We start from the raw sequence: 19,827 nt of genomic DNA, 5'->3' as shown, positions 1-19,827 counted from the left end.
ACACCTTTGAAACATATCCAGGAATGCAGTTTTTCCCATTTCAGCTTTCCTTGCAGCAGAAACATGAGTTCACTCCATGCTTTAAGGGGAAAGATGGGATCCAACTCCAAATCAGAGCCATGTGCTTGGGAATCTGTATCTCTTAACACTGCAGTGATCCACATGTCAGAGAAACTGGTTTACAAAATATTCACATTATAGAATAGATTCTCTCAAAATTCTAAGTTTATTTCTACTTGCTTCTTCTCTCTGGAAGGCATTTTCATGTCTTTTTTTCTGCTGATGATCCAAAGTTTTCTTCCAATTCCCAGCTTGACCTCTTGTCCCAACACTGACTTTGATTTCAAACACTTTTCTTCCTCCTTTTTTTAATGCTTCTGCCGTTCTCAGGGCTGTGCCTCCTCCACACAGGCTCTCCTGAGCTAATCAAACTGATTTTCTGCTTTATTATGCCCATGTTTGCCAAGATGAGCAGCACATTGTCTGGGAGCAAGGCAAAGCTGTGTGCTGCTGAGGGGAATTACTCGTGTTCTTTTCACTGGGGAGGCAGCTGGGGGAAGGCAGCGTGGATAGAGATGGTTCCCTTTTAGACAGCCAGATTTATGTGCCTTGGGCTCCATCCCTGCTGTTTCAAGAACTCCACAYGTGCTGTGGAAGGTCCTGGTAGCGTCCAAACGTGATGAATTTATTAAGCACAAGATGGGACACAGCTGGGTGAACCCAGGCTGTCAGAAATGCAATAGAAAATGAGGACAATAGGAAATGTGGTGGAAAAAAAATTGCAATTTCCTAGTGCTCATGCAGTGTTTTAACCTTATCTTTCAGTGTAGTGGAGAAGAGTGAAAGTTAAAAGAAWAAAAARRRAWKKWYWKTYMSYTMMCTAWSRAWGRRASAGACAGGATTGTTKTCCCAGGCCTGTCCTGGGATACATTTCCTTGACAATATGCCCTTGAGGAATCAYAGCAGTAGAAGTATCTTTCTCTTTACTCAACAAGTAGTTGGCAAACACGTTCTATGTCTTCCTTTTTTTATCAAGATGGGCTGGAGTTTGGCCCATGAAAGCTTCAATGATGTCCATTAGAAGCACAGAGGAGGAGAGTGGATGTCCATGTGGGACATCCCCACAGATTGTCAGCTCAATGCTCRGTGATTTACAGGCTGTTACATTCAGAACATCTCTGACTCTGCGCTGGAGAACAGCAAGGAATTGTACTTGTGAGGCAAAGAAAGATCATTTGATCATCCTCTCTGAACAACTTGGCAATTTTTCCACACTCCCAAGCACCCTTTTCTCAATACCAAGGTTTTCTCAGACTGTTTTCCTCACACCATCTCATATTTATCCCTTTGGCATCAGGCAGTTGCTCATTGTATTCACCACCTTCCAAAGCAACAGATTACTCCCTTGTGTTGCTTATTTTATTCCTTTTGTTCTGCTCTCAGACACAGAGTCTGCTCTCAGACTTGTTTCCCAGGGATGATAAGAGTTTGTTGTGCCCTTGCTGTAGCTTCAAGACTGGGTCTTGCCCTTGGGTCCCTCAGCAGCTACAGGAATACTCTTCTGGAATCTGCCTGAGCTAAATAAATAGTGGAATGTTTTATTAAAGAAACCCTCGGCTTTTCCTTACAGCTGAGAGCACCTTGTGTGGAGACTGGCATGGATCTGGGGAGCAATGATAACTTCATAATGACAGTTTGATCTCCAGACAGTCAGTTCAGCACACCCACAGGGCTAATTGGGGTGCTAAGAGTGGCACCATGCTTTAATAAATCTAATATTTTGAGTTAAGGAGTTGGTTAGATACTAGGAAAAAAAATTTTACTGAAAGAGTGACAAAGTACTGGAATGGTCTGCCTGGGGAGGGTGTGGAGTCACCATCACTGCATGTGTTTAAAAAGAGATTGGATGTGGCATTTGGTACCATGATTTAGATGAGGTGTCAGGGAATGGGTTGGGCTTGAAGATCTTGAAGGTGTTTTCCAACCCTGGTGATTCTGTGATTCTGTGATTCTGGGTTTGAAGGAACTGTCCAAGTACTGCACTYGGGAAGACCCTCAGAGAAAATGGCACTACAAGGGACTACTACTTTGGGGGCTCTGCTCCAGAGCTGCTTTTCTGCTCTTACTCTTTTCTCTGCCGGTGAGAGGTCCACATGTGTGAAGCAGGTTGAAAGCAGAGGCTGATGGACAGGTTACAGTGCTTACAACCTCCTATGTGATMATGAAAAACAATATTTGCACCTATATTTACCAATATACACCAATTTTTACACAACCAGGGAAGGAAATGCAGACCACCCGTCAAGGAAAGCAGATTAATCAAGGAACTCTTGCAAAACATTGAGATGCCAGGTAGAGAACACATTTTACTGGTTGTGGAGTTATAATTGTGAAAGCCCTTGCCAAGCAGCACTTAGAGCCCTGCTGGAAAGGAGCAGCACATCGTTACCTTTATGATCCCAGTATTAGTTTCATATTAGCAATGAAGTGTCCCATATGCTGCAGATGCTTGAAAAGGATAATTGATCTGCTGTGAAAAGGGAATCTTCTCTCATCATTTTCTGCTTTGCCTCATGCTTCCTGAATGTGTGGTAGTTTGCAGTTATTTCCCTGCAACAGAGTCTCTATGGTCTGAGGTTAAGAAGTCTTGTCATTTCACCAGGCCCCTGGGGACAAAAACTCTGATGGATAATGCAGTAGGAGAAATAATGCCAATCAAGGCAAGAATTTTAACAGTGATGTTATGAGGGAGACCTGCCAACAATAGCAATCCTGTTCCCAGGGAGGTGTGAAGTGTATTTCATAGTCTCTGCTATCAGGAGTCTATCACTGCTGTCGTTGCAAAGATAAGCCAGAAAATCCTGACCCCTGGATGAATGATTCAACTCATGTCCACCTGAATTTACAGAGAGCCTGAAACAGCAGCTCCATCAAACATTCAAAGTCATTACAATGTCAAAATACTCTGATATCCAGAATTTAGGTGCCATTAACYTTCAATGGTTCACCATATCTGTACTATTGAAGCAGCATAATACAGAGAAGAATTGTTATATCATGAGAATTTATTTTATTTATAAAATGGAATTTATTAAAAAAAAATCAAATCTTATTTAGTTTTTTATATCTCAGAAGAGCATAARCTTTCAGAGCTCAGGAAAGGCTAGGATTTGTGACAGCACCTATGAAAGGGTGGAATATACCAGATTTGGACTTCCAAGGAGTTTTTGATAATTTGCTGATAATCAAGAAATTAATCAGATCTTCAGACAATGTAAATTTGGATGACTTTTTTGAAGTGGCTGAACAACACTTACCAAAATCTGTTTTAGAATAGTTTTAATTTTTTTTTTTTAATTTGTTAGGAAAATTCTACAAAGCTAGAGGAAAATATAAGAGCTGTCAGGTTATACAGAAGTGATAAGGAATGTACTTTGTAAGGACAAATTATAATGCTCATATCTTCAGGGAATTTCCATTTAATTGAAACCACTCAAAGGAAAATAATAAAATTTGAGAAAAAAAAACAACACTCCACCAAAGTTGTAATCGGGGACAACTGAAGTAAAACATACATGGAAGTTATTAGGCTCTGTTAATAAAAGGAATAAAGACGGTATTGAAAGTAAGAAAAGGCTGTGACATGGAAGGAAGTCAAGGCTCTCTTTTGCTTACCATTAATGCTTTGGTGTCTTAAGCTTTGGGAATGGAATTTTCTTTGTTTGCCCTCATCAGCCTGAGCAAACAGAGGAAAAAAAAWATACTCCAGCAAAGCAGTAATTCGCTTTGTCCAAAATTAGGCATAATGTCATAGAACTGTAGAATGATTTGGGCTGGAAGGGAATTTTTAAAAATCATCCAATTTTACATCCTTGCCATTGCAGGGACACTTTCCACCAGACCAGGATGCTCCAAGCCCCATCCAACTTGGCCTTAAAGSATCAAGGTTTAAGATGCAAAAATTGCTCCCTGAGGTTACCAAATCTCCACTGACTGTGGAGAGAGCCTGGGTAGGCTGGGATGAGMTGTAAAGGTCTGAATCTGGATTTGGCAATTCTGTTGAATGCCTTCACTGATGAGCAGGGTGATGGGACAGAGTGCACCTGCAAAAGGATTGAAGGTCATACAAATTTAAGAGGAGTTGATGGACCAAGAGGTTGGTTCTGCTGCTGTTCAGAGGGAACCAGACAGGCTTGAGAAACAGGCAGGAAGGAACCTTGTCCTGATGGAGAAAGAGACACTCAAAGTCCTGCATTGGGAAAGGAACAGGACAGGCTGGGGCTCAGCTGGAAATCAGTTCTACAGAGAAGGACTGAAAGCTTTGGGTGAACACAGAGGGGATCCTTAGCAAGTAAAACTCCTTTGCAGCGATGAAATCCAAAAGCATYGTCAACTGCATGAGGAAAAGCCTTGGCAGCAGGTCAAGGGAGGTGATAATTCCTCTCTCTCAGCTCTGGAGTGCTGGGTCCAGTGCTGGGTGCTGAGAGCACAAGCAGAGAGTCCTGTGAGCAGCCACAAAGATTATTAAAGAATTTCAACAAGAGACTGAGAGATCTATGGCTGTTTAGCCCAGAGGAGATAAGACTGGGGGGGATCTTATCAATATGTGGAAATACCTGATGAGAGGGTGCAAAGGAGATGGATCCACGCTCTGCTCAGGGCTGACAAGAGGCAACAAGCACAAACAGACACACTGGAAATTCAGGTGTAGGATAACTCTCTATCATTGTTGGGATGGTCAAGTACTAGAACAGATTGATCAGGGAAGTTGGTGAGTCTCCACATTTGGAGATATTCAGAAAGTGATTGAATATGAGTTTTGAATAACCTTCTCTAGCTTTGTGCAGGGGAGCTGGACTAGGCAATCTCCCGAGGTCCTTCCAGCCCTCAGCTCTCTGAATCCCCTTATTCAATTATTCTTTTTACAAAACCACATTGCTTTGATTAATTTCCCACACAAGTCCTTACAGAAGTAAAGGAAATTGATAATGCTACTTCGTGTAGAAATATTTGGACACTTAAGCTCTCATTTGCATATGGGAGTCAACATCTGCCATTTACCACTTCCTACTTTTGTAATTGCATTTTTATCTTTTAGAAAGGGAACTCTAGTAAAATTCACAGGTGTTTTTTGCATTTTACACAAGGAAAAAAAAAATCAAAAACCTATTCCTTCAGATAGAGAAAGGATTATTACTGAATAATGCAAACAGGCTTGGTTATTCATTAGCATTGAAATGCCTAAGCCAGACAGCAGCTTTCTTTCAATCRTATCCATGCAGAATTGTTCTTAGTGATGATACAGTACTCCTTTTTAAAATTTAGTTAATTTTAATTTAAATTAGAAATAATTTATTTTCTAAAGCAGCAGTTTTCCTGGTGGAAACACTGGATACCAGCAGATTCTGCCTGAATGTGTCTGTCAGGAATGGATTTTTTCCAGCCTGTGATCCCCACATCAGTTCACGAGTCAGACAATGGCTGGGTGTCCTAGACCTGCATCCATCCTTGTGGGCTATCCAGTGAAAAAATTCTGTGTTATTGCTTGACAGTTGCTTCAGAAAAAGGTGTGGCATTTCTGCATGAGGCCCTTGAGATATTCACATAKAGCTGAAAAGAGTTTTGTCCTTTGTAGCAGTAAATCCTTTCTGAAAATCCACCTCTCAGACCTGCTGATGTCATTGCCYTTTGAATTCTGTTTTGTCATTGGCGACAGACTTGGTGAGTCGGAACAAGGACTTGAGGGGCTTTCCCAGTTAAGTACATAAAGGGARAATAAAAGTCTTCTTGGTTTAAAAAAGAAAGTAGAGTCAGACCCTCGGCTGCTGTGATCCGTGAAGAAACTTTAATTTCAGCGAATTTAGAAAGYAGATAAACAAAACCATCCCAAAATATTTAAACTTCAAGAAATAATAACTATTCTCTTAAAGATAGTGGAAAGATCATGATGTTCTTTTTCTTTCCCTTAATAGGATTACTCTTTGTGGACTACTTTCCATGGAAAACKTTTGAGCTCTTGCTGTCTGGTATTAAATCTTCTTTTAGCTTTTTTGTTGCCTTGAATATAGCAGCATCCATTTTTTGACACCCTAAACAATCAAWTTCCTTCTCAATCCATCGTGGTCGGGCAAACTCTGCTGTTTTGGGTTCGATACTGCTGATCCATACATTTCAGGCTGGAGGTGGGATTATTCTGCTCAAATTTAGATATCCACAATGTAGATGTCAACAAACAAGCCGGCTGTTAAGAATTCCTTTCCACTCTGGGCGAGAAGCTGCAAGTTTAAAGCAGACGGTTAAAATAGGTCAGACAAAACACTTCCTTCTCTTGTCTACTCTCTCTGTTGATATAAAAAGAGACTTCACAATGAGCTCATGTGTGAGGATGTATCTCCCAGGTTTCTAAAGTTAGGTGATGTGTCCTGGGTCAGTGAGGGGTTGATWTCCCAACTCTGCTCATTGTTGGAACATGAGGAAGGGGCACCATGCCCTGTAATATAAAAAATGTAGCTGGAATACCACATTTGGGAACTTATATGAGGGAAATTAWAAAATCCACTGGTTTTCACACCTTGAATTGAGAGCCTAAAGATGCAAAACTATCAGTTGTGTAATGAAAGGTGTTCCAGCCCTCAGGAGARCCACAAAGCTGATCRGAGAGCTGGAGYACCTCTCCTATGAATTCAGGCTGAGAACTGGAATTRTTCATCCTGGAGAAGAGAAGGTCTGAGGAGACCTTAGGGCACTTTCCAGGGCCTAAAGGGTGTTTACAAGAGGGCTGGAGAGGGACTTTCCATGTGATGAAAGTCCAAGTGGGAATGGTTTTAAACTGAAGGTTAAGATTAGATTTTGGGAAGAAATGCTTTGCTGTGAGGTTGGTTAGACCAACCAGAGAAGTTGAGAACTGACAATCTCTTGAGGTGTCCAAGTCCAGGAATCTGCACCAGTGGAAGGTGTCCCTGTCCMTGGCAGGAGGTTGGAATGATGATCTTTAATGTCCCTTCCAATCCAAGCCATTCTAGGATTTTTTTTGATAATCTCCTGTTCATATATTTTTTTGCACCCAGTAATTCTCCATCYATGTTTATTCTTCACAGGGAAATGTTCTTAATTTCTCTAAGAAGTGCTGGGATAGCTGTGCAAGGAATGGTTGTTTTTTTTGAAATGCTTTCAGTCTGCCAAAGCTCCATTGCTCCTTCACACTGTCAGCAGCTTTCAGATTTCCACACTTGGGCAGTAGCTTGGCCATGGGGCAGGAAGAGGATGTGGTGGGAGGCCCTGACTGGACATTGCAGTGAGATAAATTAAGTAATGAATTCCCATTTGATCATCGCTGGTCTGAGCCATTGTGGGTCAGCTTTGAAATGTTCTGGTTTCCTTTCAAACCCCTGGCACACGTCCCAGAGGGCCACAACAGGAAATCCAGCAGATCAGGTGGTTTMTTTTGGGTGAGATCTCCAAACCAGCTCATAACTGCCCTGTAAAGTCACTAAAAATCCTCCATTATTACCTTTTTTTATGCCTCCCTGGTAGTGGTCCCATCACACTTGGAAAGGATTCTCTGTGTAGTTTGGTTCATTGGTGACATCAGATTGTGCACATGACACTTGTGGGCTTTTCATGGAGGAACTGTCCTCACCAGCCTCCAGAGTCCTTTTTTAGATGGGGAAGGAAATGGGCACTTGCAGCAGAACAAGTTTTGCCAGAGCTTTTCCAACCTGCCCTTGAGGCATCTCAGATACTTTCGCAAAGAATCTATTGGGGCACTGAAAGTGCTTCCAGTGGGCAAATTTCAAATTCACCTTCAGAGGTGATGAATTTTGTTAAGTCATTAGTTGACCAAAACAAAGCTTTTCTTTTTCCTTCTTCCCCTTCTTCCTATGTTTCAGCCATGCTTTGAAACAAACCCCTGAAACCCATTCTATTTCAGCAACAATCAGCTGATTTTCAGATTCTCAGACACTCCAACAGCCCTTCTGTCTCAACAGAGATAWTTGAAGATTATTTTGAGGAACTGTATATCCATAACTGAAAGGTGYAGCCCCTCTGTTATTGCCTCTCTGACTTCACTAATTTTAATTACAGCGACAGATGCAGATAAAACAACGACATAAAGCATCAGGAATGAAATTACAGGATTTATCTACCAGTGGCATCAGGAGAAAATATGATCATTCAAGCTTCCCTTCCAAATCCAATTCTGATATATTTATTTATTTTTCTCAATACCAAGTGGTAATGCTTTATCAGCATTGCCTATATATTTYTTTAAAGTTTATTTTTCTGGTAAAACATAGCTGATAGTGTTTATGTGGGAATTTAATAGAGAATAGAGATAACTACCGTCTAATTGATAATAGATTAAAGTAGCCTTGAATTAGTAATAGATGGACTCTGAATGTATGAATAACGTACATGCCAGGAACAGGTAAACAATATAAAATGTTCTGCTGCAGGTCCAGGGCAGAAGTTCACAGAACTGGAACTCTTAGCTCTCATTCCCTAATAAACACTTGAGTCTCCGTGGATGACATGAAGGCCTCAGCCCAGTATTTGGTWCAGGTTTCCATGGCTACCTTGAAAGAAAAAAATGAAGTAGATTCTTTTATTTTCACTGCAATATGTGAAAGAAAAGCCATGAAATGSCTTGCAGATGTTCCTGTTGTCTCTTTAGAAGCTCCTTTGAAACTCAGGAAAAACAGAAAACAAGCATCCTCCACTTTTCAAACCTAGGGAATGCCAGATGAAGGTGAAAAAGTGTATTCTAAAGGTCACCACATTCCCCCAGGATATCTGTATCTGTCCATGTTTTAATCAGGCATCTCCCACATTTCCACTGCATTTTAATAATTTTCTGCTGCATTACAGTGACAGAATGAAAGGACAGAACTCAACCTCCACACCCCTCTCTGGCTTTTCTGGACTGACCTGCATGCAGGAGGGCAAATGAGCAGGAAATAATTTCAAATCTAGTGGCTGCTGTTGTGTCTGCCTGGTTTTGTCTTGCTTCTGTTAATGGAATTCCAAATCCTGACTGCTGAATGTCACCGGGGATGTTTGCTGTCCTCCTCAGCTAAGATCTTATCAATTGCTCATTATTTGATAAACCATCAGAAATACAGTTAAGTAATTAAATTCGGTRCCAGAACAGAGCTTGAGTGACTGATCAAGTGAGGAGGGAAGAAAACAGATCAGTTTAGAGTGAATTTTATGAATCATTGTTCTCCAAAAATTTAGAGAGAGATTAATTTTCCTGTTTTATTTTTTAATTGAAAGACTCTCTCCCTTCCAAACACTGATATCCTGGCAGTGTGTTGCAGTCGGTATAAAAATTGAGTGTCTTTTGGTTCCAAGAGTTCTTTTGGAAATCAGTTCTTTACAAATCAAAGTAGAATAATGAGAAATTAAACAAAATTGTAAAACACCTTCCCTCCACTCCTCTGTTCTTTCTGGGCAGAGACCAAGCAATGGGGGTCACAGATATGGATGACACTGTTGTCCATAKTAATCAATCCTGATTATGGCCTGGATGAATCTTCAGCCTGAGACTTCAATTAATTCATTTGCCCCTCTACTGCCAAGTTCTCAGGTGATTAACAAGGTTATTAACAGGTTATTAACAAGTCTGGTAACAAATTTTGTTATCTGGACAAACTCTTGGGAATCAGACCCCTAAAAAGCCCCCAGACACTTTTGCTTTTAAGACACTACTGAAAATTGTGAAGGGCAAACCACAGTCTCAGAGASGAAACAGACAGGTCCTTTTTCTTGTACAAAATAATCCACCTTTCCTTCTCCCCTGGGTACAATTTAGGTTTTTGCAGCTACAGAACCTGTTTCAGTATTTCTTTGATACAAGTTACTGATCATACAGACAAGTCCTTTGACTTAAATTCGATATCCAAGACCATCTATAAAAGCTGTGAAAGTATGGTTGATCTCTAATCTATGCAACTTGCAGTTCAAGTGTTGGTTTCTCTGTTTCCTGTCCATTTCTTATTCATTCTCATCGTGTTTTCCATATTTATAACAATTTTCCTCTTTCTCTGCAGAGATCTGAGCTTTGATGTGAAGACCTCAACCAAAATATCTGCAGATATTCTGTGCTTCAGCCCCGATCACAGTGTTAATGAGCAAAATTGCTTCAAAATTAAGAGAAAAGATGGCCAGCAACTGGAAGATCTGCTTCTTCAGCCTCATTTTGCTTCCCATGGTAAGAAAAAAAGGTTTTATTTGCATTGTTCTGATATAAATACAAGTTCTCAAGGGCAGCACTTTACAAGAGAGAAGGGTCTGTTGCTGACACTGATTCTGGATTTTTCTGGGTGTTCTCATAGTTTGGGTTCAGACTTTTCCAACCTCCTTTGTTAATGAATTTGGGCTGTGATCACTGCTCATCCTGAGAAGAGCAAGACCCTTCCCTCGTTCACTGTTTTTATCCAAGATTCAAAATAAAATAAAGCAATAATTAGGAAAAAAAATAGTGGGTCTTCTGTTTGGTTTAAGAATTTTTTTTCCAGACAGAGGGGATAAAATTAAAGATTCTCTTCATTCCCCTAGTGAAATCTAAACCTCCAGATATTTCAAGCAATTTGGAAACAATTTTAAGAAAMAACACAAACAGCCCTCTAAAGATACTGAAGGCACTCAAAGTCATCCATCATCTTTCTGKAGATATTCAACTCTTTATGAAGATGACAGGGATTAATTTTCCCCACAAGCCTTTACTTACTCAACAATGTGCTCATCCATTAATAACTGAGTGTCACTCAATAACTCRGGGATTGTCCCTGTCCCCGCAGTGGCTGGATCTCTTCTCACATAGCAGCCATAAAACCACTGAACAAAGATATTTTTTTTTTCCCTTTTTAGCTGTGAGGAGCTGCACACAGCCCCTGCAATAACCCCTCATTGCATTTMAGCACAATTCTGTGTTAAACCATTGATCACAAATGTGCTTTCCAGCTCTTCTCCAGAGGCATTGCTCGGAGGGATTCGCTGACAAATTGTGCCAGGATTTCAATCCTCCAGCTCATTCCCATTAAGAGCCTTCCACAACTCCCATGCAAATTGTTTACACTTGCTTAATGCACAGACATTCTCACCTTGCTGCACTTTAATAGTCAGGTATTTGAAAGAATTTGTAACATTGAGGTTTTTTTTTTTTATTTTTAAATGACAGTTTGATGTGGTGGTGGTGTGACCAGAGCATCTTTTAGCAGTTTCTGCAGAGTTTCTTACTCTTCTGTATCAATTGTGTGACCTGAATTCTATAGGCAGCATTAGAATTCATAGCAGACAGCATTTAGAATTTGCCTTTAGCACAAAAAAATACACATTCTTTCCTTTTGGCTCTTATTTAGAGTCCACTTTATTTCCCTGCAAATCTGAAATGTGGCATAATTCAAAATTCTGGAGAATTGGGTTGGAATTGATCCTATACTTGTGTTCATCCAAATAAGACAGTCCCTTACATACAAATATCTGGTCTTGGAGTGTTTATCTAGTTCATGGCTGCTATGGCTATTCCTCAGCTTTCCTGGTACGGTAGAAAAGATTACTTCATAAAACCCAAAAATGTTTAATTTTTATAATGTATCTCTGAAATTATGAAAGTAAACTTCYTCTAAGCCAATGGGGAGGGGAGAAAAAAATCCCCACATTTAACCTGGTTTAAGTACTGATGTTCATATGAGATTCCTGACTTATGAAAAGAGTTTAGCTCAAATCTGGATGCTGTTTTTGTGGACATGAATGTGYGGGTGACATGGGAGAAACTGGAATGCTGAATTCCCGGGCATGCAAGCTTATTTTTCACGCTGCAACCAAAATAATTAAAAGAATCAAAAGACAAAAGGCATTCTTGTTAAACAACCAACAGCTTCAATATYTCAAGATTTTCAGTGCTCAGCTTGACACCCTTGAAAGGTGTCTTCTTATTTAGAAGTGAGCAGTTTTTAATTAAGGGAAACAAATGAACAAATCTCTTGAGCTTTTAGATGGGTGACCTTCCTGGCAGATGTAGAAGGACAGCAAATTTCCAATTGCTCACGTTTCAGGACATAACTGTGGTTGCTGAGCTGGATAATTAGTGATCAGCTCCAGCTTGTGGAAAGAACAATTCTTAATGAAATACTCCGTGGCAAACCAGAGTTAATAGGAAGAAACRTGCTTTTTATTTGCTGTTTCTTCAAAGACCATGATCTTCTTTATGATTGTAAGGTTTTGTTGCAGTATTTTGCAGGAATTCAGATATYAAAATTAACTATTTAACATCCATGAATTTGTGTATTTTCACACACAGAGTCCACAACAGAGATTATACAATTGTTTCTGTTTATTAATATAAATATAACAATTTCTTATTGAAACCCTACATTTCTTGTCACAGATCAAATTGTAGGAATAATATAATGTTATTTATGGTTCTTCCCTTGCTGTGATTCTTTTGCAGTGCTTGTGGTAACACATTTCTCTCCACTGAGGCACACCCTTTCCCTTCAAACCTCCTCTAATATGCTGTGCTGGTGACCTCAAATTGGTATTTCTCTGTCCTGCAGATTTTCCAATTTTCTAGCAAGGGAATTGATGTGACTTTTAAAAACATTAAATTCAGAAATCATCCCAAACTCTAGAAAGTTYGGGRAAAAAAAAAAMMAAMCTGGTTTTGTATTGCTTCACTCTAAGCACTTGTGGTACTTTGGACAAATCTCCAGTCACTCTCGAGGAGAGCTCCTGGAGGAGCTCAGCAGCTCAGCAATCAGGATAGATCCAATTTTCCTCACAGTGGCTGCCTTTGCTCCTGGATCTGCACACCCACTTTTATGTGCAGTTTTTGGCATTACCAACAGTCAAACCCGTTTTACCCACAAAAGCCCCCAAACTGATGTCCACRTGCATAAACAGGTCAAGGAAAAGCAAAAAGAGAACAAAGTATGAATGGGAAATTCCAGGCGGTTTCAAGTATAGGTTCTGAGCAGACAAGAAGAACATAATATGCTGAGAAATATTTAGAACTGGGCATTTAAAGCCAGTTTTCACAGTCAGAGTCAAGGGTGGTTCAGTTTTTTTATGTGTTTAGCAGGTTGTTCTGCATTAATCTAAGCTATCAACTACTTGGGACTGAAAGCCCCATGCTGCCTGCAAGACCTATAGAGGAATCTTTGAGTTTTATCTCTTTTTCCAATTTTTAGGGGAAAAAAAAATCCCTTTTTTTTTTTCCTGTATTTAAATGACTTCATTGCTATTGTAACAAATTTTAATCCATTTCTTYCAGCTGGCTCACCTCCTTTCAGTCATTCCCATTTTTTGCTTTGCATGGAGTCACCAGGGAGAGTGGAAGCTGTCCCTACCCATGGCATCCAAGGTCCCTTCCAACCCAAACCATTCTGGGATTCTATATCTCTTTTTTTCCTTTGCAATTCACTTTCCCTGTCATTTTGATTGACTTTGCATTCCATTCATCTGTGATAACACTGGGTTATGTTTTGGGGTTTTCTTTAATTGGGAAATACCAACGAAAATCATCATAAAATTATGGATGAGAAAGGATCCTAAATCCTATAGGATCATTACTTTGTCTGGTTCCAAATGTACTTGAGAAACAATGAGTTTCATGACTCACAAAGTTGGCTTGGTGTATGAACTGAATTTTAAATGTAACTGCAATGCAGGTGTTCCAACTGTCTGGGATAATTCAATCAGATGGATTTCTTTGCCTAACACTCAGAATTTCTCGTGGGTACATATTTAATATTGCCAAGATTAAATGTTTCCAGTGGTGGAGTATTCTTTGGAATGTTTGTTTAGCTGGGGAAGGATGTCACTGTCTCCTTTGGGAAAAAAAAAATATGGAAAAGGGAAGTTGTAAGTGATTCCTCTTGTATAACAACACTGAAGGGTGATCCCTGGGTGAGAGTAGGATGGACAAATACAGATTTGGACATGCAGGCAGCACCTCAGAAGCAGAGAATGAACCTGGATGATGATATTTGAGCACTCCATGGACAGCAGAAGAGAAAAGCTGGGAGTGTTTGCTCAGCCCCTGTTTGCTGTMGGGGTAATATTTCTCAGTCTTCTCAGGGTGTGTACAGGCTACAGAGCTCAGAACTCTCTGTATCTTCTATTATTCATCCCTSGCTGTCACTTCCAGTGCCAGGCTGCCTTCAAATAGAATCATCTACGTTTCAGCCTCTGTTATTTTTAAAAGCTGAGACACGGTGTATTCAGACACAATATTCTACGAGTTTCTCTCCAAGCCTGCAATGTTTTAAGTGCTTCAGCCCAAATGGGAGGCTCCTCARGCACAAACAGAGCTGGCTGGGTTGGTCCCTGCTCTTTAAGCAAACCATTTTTTCCATTCAAGGCTTAATGAGAGAGCTTTTAATGAGTTTACCTGCCTGGTGATTTGTAGCATCTCATAACCCTGTTGGAGAAGTCAAGCTCTCTGGAGAACTGCAGGTTTCTCTCACATTGAACACAGTTGCACTGGRCTTCCCTGTCATTTATGTAAAGAAAATATAAATATTTACAAACACAGCCAGGGAACTGCTGGGAATGTTCTCCATAGGAGATAAAGGAAATCAAGGCTTTAATGCTGCCCTAGCTTTTCCATTTTAATAGGAGGAGCTGGTGCTGGGGGCAATCAGCAGAAAATAGCAATGTCTGAAAAAGCCTCATTTAAAATAGAAAAACAAAGTCTCAGGGTGTCAAATAGTGGGTAAAGCAGTTTCAGAGAGCAGATTCAGAATTCTGGTATCACAAAAAATCATCTGAGGAAATCAGCGTGGCAAAACCGCAGAGGCCTTGACACCAACCAACTCCAAGCACCTTTCAGAGGCACAAACATCAGGATTTCATGTTCCAGATGGTTGCTGCCCTGTCCCTTAGGGGGAATGRATTCTTACAGAGAGTGCCAGAGTGCGAGTTCTCTCAGGGTGCTATCTCAAGTTGCTGAGATATCATATGTCTCTGTTTTTGGGTTTTTTTTTTCTGAGAAAACACAGTGTTTACACTCCTTTAAGGTACCTGGAGGTGGTGGAAGCCCTGGATGTTGTGTTGGTGCCCTGTCTGGTGCACTGGCACTCGTAACCTCACCTGGCACACCGGGTGTCAGGCAGGGTTATTGCAGAGCCTAAAGGAAGAGCCCTGAATAAAATGTTTTTCATGGAATTACAGAGTGGTTCAGGTTGGAAGGGACCTGAAAGRTCAGGCAGTGTCACCCCCCTGTGCAGGGACACCTCCCACTAGACCGAGTTTTTCATAGCCCAGTCCAGCCTTGTCTTGAAACATTTTTGGCTTAATAAGCTGATTTGCAAAAAAGATGACTGACTGGGGGAAAAAAAATCTGGAAATGCACATATTCTACCAAMATGTGATTCCCAACACTGTGAACAAATCACAACTCTCCTCTAGACAGACAAGATATCTGTCTTAGAAATTCAAGACAGCGGGTAATAAAGCAGAAAATAGTTGCCCTAGATTATATTAAATTGTTCACCTTTTTTTTTTTTTTTTTTGCTCTCTGGCAGTAGTAATAATTTCTGTGACAGGCAACGAAAATGATGACAACACTGATTTAAGGACATTAATATGATTTTTCCTTTTTTCCCTGCTGGTTTTGCATTCATGAGCTTGCAGGAGGGTCAGATGAGCAGTCAAATAATAAATTGGGCACTGAAGAGAGTTCTTTAAAAAGMAGCCTAATTAAAAAAAAAAAAAAAAAAGTCAGAATCAGTGATGTTTCGTGTTGCTCAGTTGTTCATATCCAGCTCCTGGAGGGATATTTTTGAAGTCTCTAGCAAGTGCTTGCCTSAAATTCCTGGGATTTGCTGAGTCAGCAGCCCAAGAGGATTTCCTGTGCAGGCAGCTTGAGGAGAGAGCTGTGATGCAGAACCAAATCTGCATGAGAGGAGGGGGAAATGGAAACAAAATATCAGGAACAGAGACAAAAATATGAAAAAAAMCCCCACATTTCCAGCACTRTTTCTCTATTAGGGATTTAGTCTCTTGTGTTCCCTCCTGCCCCTCTCACAGGACTTGCAATAAACCTTTTTTCCCAATCTCTGAAAGGAGCTCTGCTGCTTCTCCAAGTGATTGTGGTCCTGTGGCAGGGCCTGGGCCCTTTCTGGGGTCAGGGAGCGCTGCTGGGACCCTTCCTGGAGGAGCAGATGGGATCAGTGCTCATCCCAGTGCTCCACCCCACAAACTCTCCAGCCYAAACTCCCTGAGCACCACTGTGGGGTTGGGAAGTTGAGGCAGGGCTCAGGGTGATGGGCTTAAGGGGGCTTCCAGCGATTCTCTTCCTGAGCTGCACCRACGTGGCTGTTTAACCCAAATCCCTGAGCCCCGTGAGAAAATGCTGCTGGCCATAAATCCCAAGTGTGGCTGTCACCAGTCCCCARGGGCACAGAACCCACAAACCCTTTTCTGTTTCCCTGAGCACACGGTAAATTGCTCACTCCAGAGTAACTCGTGCCTCTGACAAGAAAATTGTGTTTCTCCCGGACTTATTTTCCCCATGAAGATTACTTGGATGCACAGATTTTGGAGATTTGGATCCTATCTGTACCGAAATCTGATGATCTCTGTGATATATTTATTCCATAATGCTGGTTTTACCCCAAAAGGACAACTTGAGTGAATCAGAGCTGCCTCTGTACTTTCCTGTGCAAGTTAGAGATGACTTCTGCACCCAAAAAAGTCAGGAAATTTAYTTAGAGCAATAATTAGGCACCAAAATGCTGGATGTCTGGATTAGAATCAGGGAATCCTGGAATGGTTTGGGGATGGAAGGGACCTCAAGGATCATCCAGTGCCACGTCCTGCCATGGCAGGGACACCTTCCACTGTCCCAGGGTGCCCCAAACCCTGTCCAGCCTGGCCTTGGGCACGGCCAGGGATCCAGGAGCAGCCACAGTTTGTCTAGGCACCCTGTGCCAGGGCCTCAGATTTAGGTATTTATCCATATTAATAAATAATCATGATTCTTCTCYACTGTGTCAAGGAACAGACACCTCTGATATTGGTAAAACCCATCCTAAAGTCCCCCTAATGCTCTCTTTACTGCAGAGCCCTCAAAAATTATCTTAGGCAAGACTTTGGTTGCTTTATTTTTTAGGAACCTCATTTTTATTGAGCATTTATCCATGTTCTGYGCATCTTGAAGAGAGGATGGTAACTCACCTCTGCCCAGTTGATTATCTTGAATTTTCAGTACCTTGTGACTGATCTTTGTGGGGTGGTTTGTAAGGTTATCACAAATGCTGTTTACTACTGCTGGTTCCTGGAACACGTTTTTAAAATTTAATATTAAATGTATGTTCTTGTATGGAGGAGGGCAGATGCCAATGGATCTTTGTGCCTGGAGTAAGGAAAAATGACAAATGCATCCATTAAATACTTCACAATCATTATAAATAACACTCCAAACCCAAAGAAGACCTATTTTAAACAAAACAGGAAAAACATTTCTCCCACAGAGCATTTTTAAAGTATTCTATAGTACTTTGATAGAATTATTGTTTCTAGCAGAGWTCGAAGAACCCAATCTCAATTTCAACCAGTTTTTCCCCCTTTTTTTGTACCATCTAGGATTTCTAAATCCATGTTTTCTTCAAACAAGAAACAATATGGAAATGAACTGCTTTGTAACACTCCTCAGCTCTTTTTTAAAAGACACAAAAGGCAGTTGCTTGTGGGGATGTTTGTGCTATCAATATGGCTTAGACTGTAAATCTAATCAGCATCTGGAGGGGAAAATAGTCTCAAGGAACATCTTCCAGCCAGATTTAATTTGTGTTGGTGAGTTCAATGGTTTCCCACCCTTTGTACGTGCTCAGTGCCTGCCCTCGCTGTTCCAACATCCTTTATATCTGGAATTCTATCGAGGGTTTCAACGTGGTAAAGGGTTTTACTGTGCCTGCCCTTCCCAATAACACTTTTCTGCAATGCTCTTTTCTTGCTCATTTGGCTTCTTTTGGAGTGCAAAATTTGTATTAATTCTCAGAGCTTTAGACAGAAGAAAACACTTTATCTACTGGGTGCTCTTTTCAAATTATTTTGGCCTCACAGTCTCTCTCCAGCTCAGGACCTGTGACCAAAGTGTTCTTGAGAAGTTATTTAGGCTAAATACAGGCTTATGGTTTGGTTTGGTTTGGTTTGGTTTAGTTTGGTTTGGTTTAGTTTGGTTTGGTTTGATTTGGTTTGGTTTGGTTTGGTTTGGTTTGATTTGGTTTGGTTTGGTTTGAAAACTCCTGAAAAAGTTTGTCAATAATTTGACCTACTGCTATTTGCACATTTGGGAAGGGGAAGTCGAGAGATTTTAATTTGTTTTTAATTATTCTTCCCCCATAGCCACATTTGAACATGTTTAGTATTTGCCATAAAACTGTTTCAGACTTTGACTTTATTCTTTCTTGTTTGCTGAGGGCTTGCAAGAAAATTGATAATGCAAAATGTAGATTGGATAAGATTAGAAAAATGCTAAAGCTCAAGGGCAGAAAGTTGTTTTCACTTCCTCACGATATTAAAATGTTCTTTTTTCCTGCTCCCCTCTGGCTGAGCTGGTTTTAGTTATTAGATCTCTGTTAGCCAGTTACGATAATTTGCTCCATTATTTAAGAAATCATAAAATAAATGACAAATTTTCACCGCAATAGAAATTAAATTCTCACTAGTTTCAATCTAAGTCCGTTTTAGAGTCTCTTCCAGCAACACAGATGTGCAAAATTTAAACCTTTTGGGCATCATATGTAGTTTATTGTGTCTAAACTAATGCAGAAACAACAGGTGAACAAATTGCATTGCATTTAAAATAACTATGGACTCTCATTGAGTATTTTCATTTTACAAGGTTTGACCCCAGAAATGATGAATTTACTGTTGATCCCATAACTGGCTGTAGCTGCAGGCATTCCCAGGAACACTTCATTTGCAGAGCAGCTATAGGAGAGCCAGGGATTTGGTCCAGACAGGCACCGTCAGTGGGAATGGGTTGAAAGATGCTGAAGGGCCTTTMATTCCCTAAGGAAAGCAGAGTAACATGATCACAAACATTATTTCTTAGCACATATATTTCTTTTTCTATTCCTCCATGTCATCCATCTACCCCTAAAACCTGCATGCTGTCAGTTGAAATTCAACTAAATCTGCCAGAAGAATCACATTCTCAGAAAAATTAGTTTTCTTACCGTTTCATGCAGATGTTTAGGCAGAGATTTTTTTTTTTTTTTAATTATTCCTTAGACAAAGATAAATTTCCCAATAAACCAAATTAAATATGTTAGACAGACAAGTATCCAAATTGGAGATCATCTTGGGACAAGGGTTGATGGATTTAAACTGAAAGAGGGGAGATTTAGATGGGATTTTGGGTAGGAATTCTTATTCAGAGGGTGGGGAGGCCCTGGCACAGGGTGCCCAGAGAAGCTGTGGCTTCCCCTGGATCTCTGGAAGTGYCCAAGGCCAGGCTGGACATTGGGGCTGGGAGCAGCCTGGGACAGWRGAAGGTGTCTCTGCTCATGGTAGGAGGTGGAATGAGATGATTTTTAAAGTCTCTTCCAACCCAAGCCATGAGAGTTTGAGGATCAATGTTCTTACTGACCCCGTTTTGTGCTCGATTTGAGCAATTCTGCAACCCCTTGGTCCTCAGCTCTCTGTCAGACACCAGCTGCACTGCCCTGTCCCTGAAAGGTGTGGGAAAGATGAATCCCCTGGATGCCAAGGTGTGCCCAAGTCTTACTGAAGGTGCCAAGGGCAGATGTGTGAGACAGGAGGAGTTGGGTTGTTCTGTTGGTGCTGTGGAGAAGCACATCCTGCCTGGAGATC

General features: G+C 40.7%; 1 protein-coding gene across 3 annotated transcripts in view; it reads left to right on the top strand.

The window, feature by feature from the left end:
- The window catches only part of ADCYAP1R1 (ADCYAP receptor type I), a 138,005-nt gene that overhangs the window by 21,375 nt on the left and 96,803 nt on the right, over window positions 1–19,827 (top strand). For all 3 annotated transcript variants that reach the window (XM_057370877.1, XM_057370876.1, XM_057370878.1), the window contains exon 3: window positions 10,053–10,213. In XM_057370877.1, the coding sequence (XP_057226860.1) occupies window positions 10,130–10,213 (84 nt within the window). In that variant the 5' untranslated portion in view covers window positions 10,053–10,129. The remainder of the gene's footprint in view (window positions 1–10,052; window positions 10,214–19,827) is intronic.

Source organism: Malurus melanocephalus, unplaced genomic scaffold (assembly GCF_030028575.1).
Source record: "Malurus melanocephalus ecotype Western Australia unplaced genomic scaffold, MMel_1.1 scaffold_135, whole genome shotgun sequence".
In the NCBI taxonomy this organism is placed as follows: Eukaryota; Metazoa; Chordata; class Aves; order Passeriformes; family Maluridae; genus Malurus; species Malurus melanocephalus.
The sequence above is the reverse complement of the archived record's forward strand: the minus strand, read 5'-3'. Positions and strand labels throughout refer to the sequence as shown.